Source organism: Anomaloglossus baeobatrachus, chromosome 7, assembly GCF_048569485.1.
Source record: "Anomaloglossus baeobatrachus isolate aAnoBae1 chromosome 7, aAnoBae1.hap1, whole genome shotgun sequence".
Lineage (NCBI taxonomy): Eukaryota > Metazoa > Chordata > Amphibia > Anura > Aromobatidae > Anomaloglossus > Anomaloglossus baeobatrachus.
This window is the reverse complement of record NC_134359.1, coordinates 246,448,420-246,456,190: the sequence shown is the minus strand read 5'-3', so window position 1 is coordinate 246,456,190 and position 7,771 is coordinate 246,448,420. Positions and strand designations below refer to the sequence as shown.

The window sequence follows — 7,771 nt, the reverse complement described above, 5'->3', positions numbered from 1 at the left end:
ACACTACTGAGCTGACAGTGAAGCCCCCCTCTCCTAGCCATTGCCACGTCGAAGGCTCGACTCATGTAGGACCAAAGAGGTCCATAGATTTCCCAGTGTTTCAAAACTGAGCCACTTAAAGAGGTGGGTCACTGCTCTGCAATAGTAACCACACCCCTGTAAAACTGATAGGGAAGGCTTTTTCTAAATACCTTGTGCAGCCAGTTCTGCCTCTGAGCGGCGCTAGTGCAGGTTGCTCATCGCCATGCAGTGACCCCCCCGCCCCCCCGGGCTCCGTGACCTCTGATGTCCTGTGAGGTCACGTCAACTTCCAGTTGACCTGACATTGAGGTGGCCCCAGTCTTCCTGAGTGACTGGCTGTGGGCGGAGTTTCACCGCTCATGACAGCCTAGCATCTCCCTGCTCTCTCCTTCACTGCAGTGCCGCAAGCAGGAGCGATGCTGGGCTGGTGACGAGCGGGGAAACTCCGCCCACAGCCAGTCACTCAGGAAGACTGGGGCAGGCCTCGATGTCGACAGGTCAACTGGAAGTTGACGTGACATCACCAGATCTCAGAGGTCACAGAGCCCAGGGGGGCCCGCAATAGCGCCGCTCAGAGGCTGAATTGGCTGAACAAGGTATTTAGAAAAATCCTTCCCTATCAGTTTTACAGAGATGTGGCCACTATTGCAGAGCAGTGAACCACCCCTTTAATGGTTTCCCAAAAGTTATCGGCAACTTGCAGGGGTCCCGGAAGCCGGAACCCAGCAGACAACCCTCTCAATCTCCATCGTGGTACATACTGTATCGATAGTTTATTGAACATTGGATGTGCTCATGCTGCATAATATCTAGTAATGAAAACGTATGGGAATGCTTTTCCTTAGAGGGGATCTTGACGTCCGAGGCTACAGGGGGCTACCGTATATTCTATTCAAGGGCCTGGAATCCACAATCAACCTTATCTGTTGCGCTCTGAAGAATCCCTTTAATACTGCATCCATGATATAGCGGAAAAAAAATGCTGTTTTAGGACTCAATACACGTCTGCACGCTCACATAGACTATTACACGTACACACAACAACCTGCAGGGCAGACACGGAGCACACATGCACCTGACGCTTTAATTAGTTTTCCCTTATATTTTTTGTGTTGTCTCACGCTTTTCAAGATCACTGCTTGCTGTCAGTGAACGAGCCCATTCTCCTATACATTCAGAGACTGCAAACCTAAACAGACTTCATCCAAGAAGCAGAATGACAGACAGACATTATAGCAAACAGTTAAAGCATTGTCGTCCTGCTGCGTATAGTGGATACAATCATGTAGGTCTTGGTGTGTTTTTAGCTTCTGGTTGTAAAGAAGAAGATCCATCACACACTGACAGCAAGCAGAGATCTGAGCACAAAGTGTATCGGGAGTGTAGAACTTTCCATTATTAGTGCCTTTGCTTAATTTAGGTAAAATAATAAAATTCCCTTTAAAAGGATAAAATATTGAACCCAGACTGTTTCATGAAAATATTAAACTCACTTGTCCACAGAAACACAAAGCATTGTGCAAAAAGCAACCGCACTCGATTTGTTTCTTGCCACCAGGGTCACTTCCCAGCTGCCACGCCATCGTCCTGCAGTAAAGGGAAGGTGACGGTGTTATAATACCACCCTGTGAAGACGGCTTCACTTGTCCCCCCCGAATCCAGAGGTGAGAAGCTGCAACACGGCAATGGCTTAGACCTGATTTGTCCGTAAACTCTGTGGTGTAGTCTGACAGGGGCCGCAGCCGGCTCGCTCCTGGCACAGGCTCCGGAGAGCGCTCAGTACAATGTCCGGCATGTGGTCGGTGATCATCCTCGGGCTGATGTATATGCTGCTGAATGAAGTCTCTTTTGACCACCGTGCGTTGTACTTCACATCCGAGAAACAGAGCCTGTAAATAAACACACAGGGGTCAGAAGTACTCGGCCCTAAATCAATTGCCGAGCAATACTGTGAGGATATAGTCTTATATATACACAGTCAATATTAGTGGGATTGGACACAATAACTGCTCACAGGCCACAAAACATCTTACCACGTCCATGTAGTTGTCATTTGACTTTGCAAGACTGCCTCTGACCTTGAAGAGTCCGCGGCGGTACACGGGGAGGGAGACAGTCCGCGGCGGTACACGGGGAGGGAGACAGTCCGCGGCGGTACACGGGGAGGGAGACAGTCCGCGGCGGTACACGGGGAGGGAGACAGTCCGCGGCGGTACACGGGGAGGGAGACAGTCCGCGGCGGTACACGGGGAGGGAGACAGTCCGCGGCGGTACGGAGAGGGAGACAGTCCGCGGCGGTACGGAGAGGGAGACAGTCCGCGGCTGTACGGAGAGAGAGACAGTCCGCGGCTGTACGGAGAGAGAGACAGTCCGCGGCTGTACGGAGAGAGAGACAGTCCGCGGCTGTACGGAGAGAGAGACAGTCCGCGGCTGTACGGAGAGAGAGACAGTCCGCGGCTGTACGGAGAGAGAGACAGTCCGCGGCTGTACGGAGAGAGACAGTCCGCGGCTGTACGGAGAGAGACAGTCCGCGGCTGTACGGAGAGAGACAGTCCGCGGCTGTACGGAGAGAGACAGTCCGCGGCTGTACGGAGAGAGACAGTCCGCGGCTGTACGGAGAGAGACAGTCCGCGGCTGTACGGAGAGAGACAGTCCGCGGCTGTACGGAGAGAGACAGTCCGCGGCTGTACGGAGAGAGACAGTCCGCGGCTGTACGGAGAGAGACAGTCCGCGGCTGTACGGAGAGAGACAGTCCGCGGCTGTACGGAGAGAGACAGTCCGCGGCTGTACGGAGAGAGACAGTCCGCGGCTGTACGGAGAGAGACAGTCCGCGGCTGTACGGAGAGAGACAGTCCGCGGCTGTACGGAGAGAGACAGTCCGCGGCTGTACGGAGAGAGACAGTCCGCGGCTGTACGGAGAGAGACAGTCCGCGGCTGTACGGAGAGAGACAGTCCGCGGCTGTACGGAGAGAGACAGTCCGCGGCTGTACGGAGAGAGACAGTCCGCGGCTGTACGGAGAGAGACAGTCCGCGGCTGTACGGAGAGAGACAGTCCGCGGCTGTACGGAGAGAGACAGTCCGCGGCTGTACGGAGAGAGACAGTCCGCGGCTGTACGGAGAGAGACAGTCCGCGGCTGTACGGAGAGAGACAGTCCGCGGCTGTACGGAGAGAGACAGTCCGCGGCTGTACGGAGAGAGACAGTCCGCGGCTGTACGGAGAGAGACAGTCCGCGGCTGTACGGAGAGAGACAGTCCGCGGCTGTACGGAGAGAGACAGTCCGCGGCTGTACGGAGAGAGACAGTCCGCGGCTGTACGGAGAGAGACAGTCCGCGGCTGTACGGAGAGAGACAGTCCGCGGCTGTACGGAGAGAGACAGTCCGCGGCTGTACGGAGAGAGACAGTCCGCGGCTGTACGGAGAGAGACAGTCCGCGGCTGTACGGAGAGAGACAGTCCGCGGCTGTACGGAGAGAGACAGTCCGCGGCTGTACGGAGAGACAGTCAGAGGCTGTACGGAGAGACAGTCAAAGGCTGTACGGAGAGACAGTCAGAAGCTGTACGGAGAGACAGTCAGAAGCTGTACGGAGAGACAGTCAGCAGCTGTACGGAGAGACAGTCAGCAGCTGTACGGAGAGACAGTCAGCAGCTGTACGGAGAGTCAGCAGCTGTATGGAGATTGTACAGCCACAGAGCATTTTCCTGCTTTAGTCCCAGCAATCATTTGATCGGAAGCTGCCGGATCTTAAAGTGTTTGTGCCAAGTCGGGAAGTTATCTTTTATCCCATTGGATAGTGGATAACATCCCAATTGCTGGGGGTCTGACCGACACCGAAAATGGGTATGAATGGAGCGGTGGTCAAGCATAAGCACCTCTCCATTCTTTCTAAAGAGGCTGCCGCAGATAGTAAAACTCAGCACCCCCCCCCAGTTATCAGGAAGTTATCCGGAAGTTATCCCCTATCCCATAGATAGGAAGGAGATAGCGTCCAAACTTACCATAAATCTCACACACATTAGGCCGTTCATTTGGAAAACAGCAATGTCTCTGACTCCCCCATATAGACTAATGTCCGGCCCAGCTGAGCAGTCATGTTTTCTAAAAGAAGAGGCCCCCATACACATTAAACGGTCAGGAAACTGCACCGATATTGTAGGGTCCAGCTGACTAGTCACATGTGTATAGGGGCATTTAGCAGACTAAGGGTGTGCAGAAATATGCAACTCTGCCAAGTCGTAATTCATCCCATGTAATGAATAGGATATACGTACCACCCTGATCGGCTGTCTTCTGTAATGTGGATGACTTTCCCTGGTAGATATAGAGGAGGATATCGGGGGGAATCAGAAGGGGACCCCTCTGTTAATGTGCTGTATGAAGAGGACTTCTGAATCAATAAAGTCTGCTCAGCCAGCAATGGCTGTGTTAGAGATGCCATGTTTCTGCCATCCAGTTCTGTTGGGAAGCCGTCTGGACTACCCCCGAATATTTCATACCAGCATCCATGTAGCAGGATCCGATACTGAGAGTCAAGGAAAAGACATTCAACGTTACTGGGACATCCTGTACTATAGAAAGCGCATCACTGAAGAGGACACCCAACGATCTGGGATTCCTCCGGATACAGGGAGTTGCCCACCCCAGATGAGATGTTTCCACCTGTCAGTCATACATTGGTTCTCCCCATGCTGTACGCACGTTTCGCCCCAATCACATACCTTGGGTCGGTTACAGTTGACCACCATCCTCAATATTCGATTCTTCAGATCTTCCATGTTGGGTAAACTCAGTCTGTAGGGAACGGTAGATGACAATTAATAAAATGAGTGGAGTTTACTAAATCAGGTGTATTCCGAAAATCGAGCCCTTACCTTGGCACAAGATCTTTCCCGACTATTATTGAGATGATGAAACTCTTTGAGAAATCAGCAAGAGCTTTACTAGAGGAAGAAAAAAAACCATAACAGTTACCACCAAAAACGCAAAGAACTTTTCATGGTGCTTGAATAGGAACGTGATATTAGATGGCCACACAGCAACGTCTGGCTCCGCTCAGCAGCATTGTTACTGATGGACATAAGATTGGCCAGAACAATATTTGCACAGAGGATCTACCATAAACCTCTGACAACCAACAGAGGCCACGTAGTATAAGAGTTCAGAATTATATTAGTTTTGTGCAGGTAATTTATATATAAATCCTTTTAGTGGTCAGAGCCTGATTTTTACGATACAGAGATGCAAATCCCCTACATAGAACATATTTCAGATTTCCCTATCTGCCCACAATCACCACTAGGGGGAGCATAGGAGCTATAAAACAGTGCAGCAAAATCATTAAAAGGGGTTGTCTGGTCTAAATCCTTAGGCTATATGCTCACGCTGCGGGAAAATGTGGAATTTGCCGCAAATTTTTTCGCGGAAATTCCGCGGATTTCTCAAAAATCCGCAGTACAGCGAGCCCTCAGACGTTTCTATGGCATTTTGGAACTGTTGTGCCCATGCTGCATTTTTTTCCGCAGCGGAAATAATGTGGATTTCCCTGCGGAAAAATCTGCAGCATGTGAATTATTCCTGCAGATTTTTCCGCAGGGTCCCATACTTACCTGCCTTGAGAGAAGACACCAGAGTCACTTCCTCCGGTGCAGAGGAGTGCGGTGGAGCGAGGAGCAGGAAGTGGGCGGGGCCTGCAGAGCTCCGGTCATGTGACAGCCAGAGCTAGTGCAGGCCCGCCCACCTTCTTCGGCAGTGTGCAGACAGACACGGCCGGAAAGTGAAGTGCTGCGTGATGGAGGTAAGTATCAACTCCCCGATCACTCCAGCACTTCTTCTGCATTGAGGATGCAGTGCCGAAGCCATGGTACTGTATCCTCAATGCAGATTGCCCGCAGCATACCCGCAGGACATTCCGCAATACAACAGCAGCATGGAAACAGACAAAGTTATGCTGCGGATTTCTTGGAGCTTCTGCGGAGTGTCCTGCAGATATAACCGCAGGACACTTTCCCCGTGGGCACATAGCCTTAAAGTGAATCTGTCAGGGGCAATATGCGCCCAGAACGATGAGCAGTTCTGGGTGCATATTGCTAATCCCTGCCTACTATCCCAGCCTAAAGTAGCATACATAAAGAGATCTTTAGAAAAAAGATCCTATATCAAGCTATAACAAGAGCCCAATAGGGCTTTAACATAATAAAAAGTGAGTTATGTAAGAAAAAACACTCACCTGGCAGGGTTGTGAAAGGCACAACCCCAATCACCACATGAGAGATGATGGCGGTTGCCGCAGCCCCACGTGGGTATTGTTAGGTGCTGGAGAGAAAGAATGGGTGTAATGCCGCGCTGCCACCAATACGAATATTTGTTGATTAATATTAAGGTCTTTATTTTGTAGGTCGACGCGTTTCTGGGATCAAGTCCCCTTCCTCAGGACCAAAGAAATCAACAACACATCCACATGCTGTTGATTTCTTTGGTCCTGAGGAAGGGGACTTGATCCCAGAAACGCATCGACCTACAAAATAAAGAGAATTTTGTTTACTTACCGTAAATTCTTTTTCTTATAGTTCCGTATTGGGAGACCCAGACCATAGGGTGTATAGCTTCTGCCTCCGGAGGACACACAAAGTACTACACTAAAAAGTGTAGCTCCTCCCTCTGAGCTTATACACCCCCTGGAGAACCAGATCTAGCCAGTTTAGTGCAAAAGCTGAAGGAGAATAGCCACCCACAAGTAAAAACAGAGCAAGAACCGGAACAACCGGAGACTCTGTCAACAACAACAGCCGGTGAAAACACGCGGAACAAGAAGTGCCAACAGGCAACAGGGAGGGTGCTGGGTCTCCCAATACGGAACTATAAGAAGAAGGGAATTTTGTTACTTACCGTAAATTCCTTTTCTTCTAGCTCTTATTGGGAGACCCAGACGATTGGGGTATAGCTACTGCCCTCCGGAGGCCACACAAAGCACTACACTAAAAAGTGCAAGGCCCCTCCCCTTCTGGCTATACCCCCCCGTGGTATCACGGGTTCTCCAGTTTTAGTGCCAAAGCAAGAAGGAGGAAGCCAATAACTGGTTTAAACAAATTAACTCCGAATAACGTCGGAGAACTGAAAAACCGTTCAACATGAACAACATGTGTACCCGCAAACAACAAAAAAATCCCGAAGGACAACAGGGCGGGTGCTGGGTCTCCCAATAAGAGCTAGAAGAAAAGGAATTTACGGTAAGTAACAAAATTCCCTTCTTCAGCGCTCTATTGGGAGACCCAGACGATTGGGACGTCCAAAAGCTGTCCCTGGGTGGGTAAAGAGATACCTCATGTTAGGGCTGCAAAACAGCCCTCCCCTACGGGGATGTCACTGCCGCCTGCAGGACTCTTCTACCTAAGCTGGCATCCGCCGAAGCATAGGTATGCACCTGATAATGTTTGGTGAAAGTGTGCAGACTCGACCAGGTAGCTGCCTGGCACACCTGTTGAGCCGAAGCCTGGTGTCGCAAAGCCCAGGACGCACCCACAGCTCTGGTTGAGTGGGCTTTCAGCCCTGAAGGAACCGGAAGCCCAGCAGAACGGTAGGCTTCCAGAATTGGTTCTTTGATCCATCGAGCCAGGGTGGCTTTAGAAGCCTGCGACCCCTTGCGCTGGCCAGCGACAAGGACAAAAAGTGCATCTGAACGGCGGATAGGCGCCGTGCGAGAAATATAGATTCTGAGTGCTCTCACCAGATCTAGCAAACGTAAGTCTTTCTCATA

At 51.1% G+C, this 7,771-nt stretch overlaps 1 protein-coding gene across 1 annotated transcript in view; it reads right to left on the bottom strand.

The window, feature by feature from the left end:
• Positions 1 to 377: 377 nt before the first annotated feature.
• The window catches only part of DAGLB (diacylglycerol lipase beta), a 72,101-nt gene continuing 64,707 nt past the window's right edge, over positions 378 to 7,771 (bottom strand). Inside the window, exons 12-16 of the mRNA XM_075319149.1 lie at positions 4,890 to 4,958; positions 4,737 to 4,809; positions 4,290 to 4,540; positions 1,718 to 1,910; positions 378 to 1,608 (exon numbers count right to left, since the gene is read on the bottom strand). Of these exons, the coding sequence (XP_075175264.1) occupies positions 1,582 to 1,608; positions 1,718 to 1,910; positions 4,290 to 4,540; positions 4,737 to 4,809; positions 4,890 to 4,958 (613 nt within the window). The 3' untranslated portion in view covers positions 378 to 1,581. The remainder of the gene's footprint in view (positions 1,609 to 1,717; positions 1,911 to 4,289; positions 4,541 to 4,736; positions 4,810 to 4,889; positions 4,959 to 7,771) is intronic.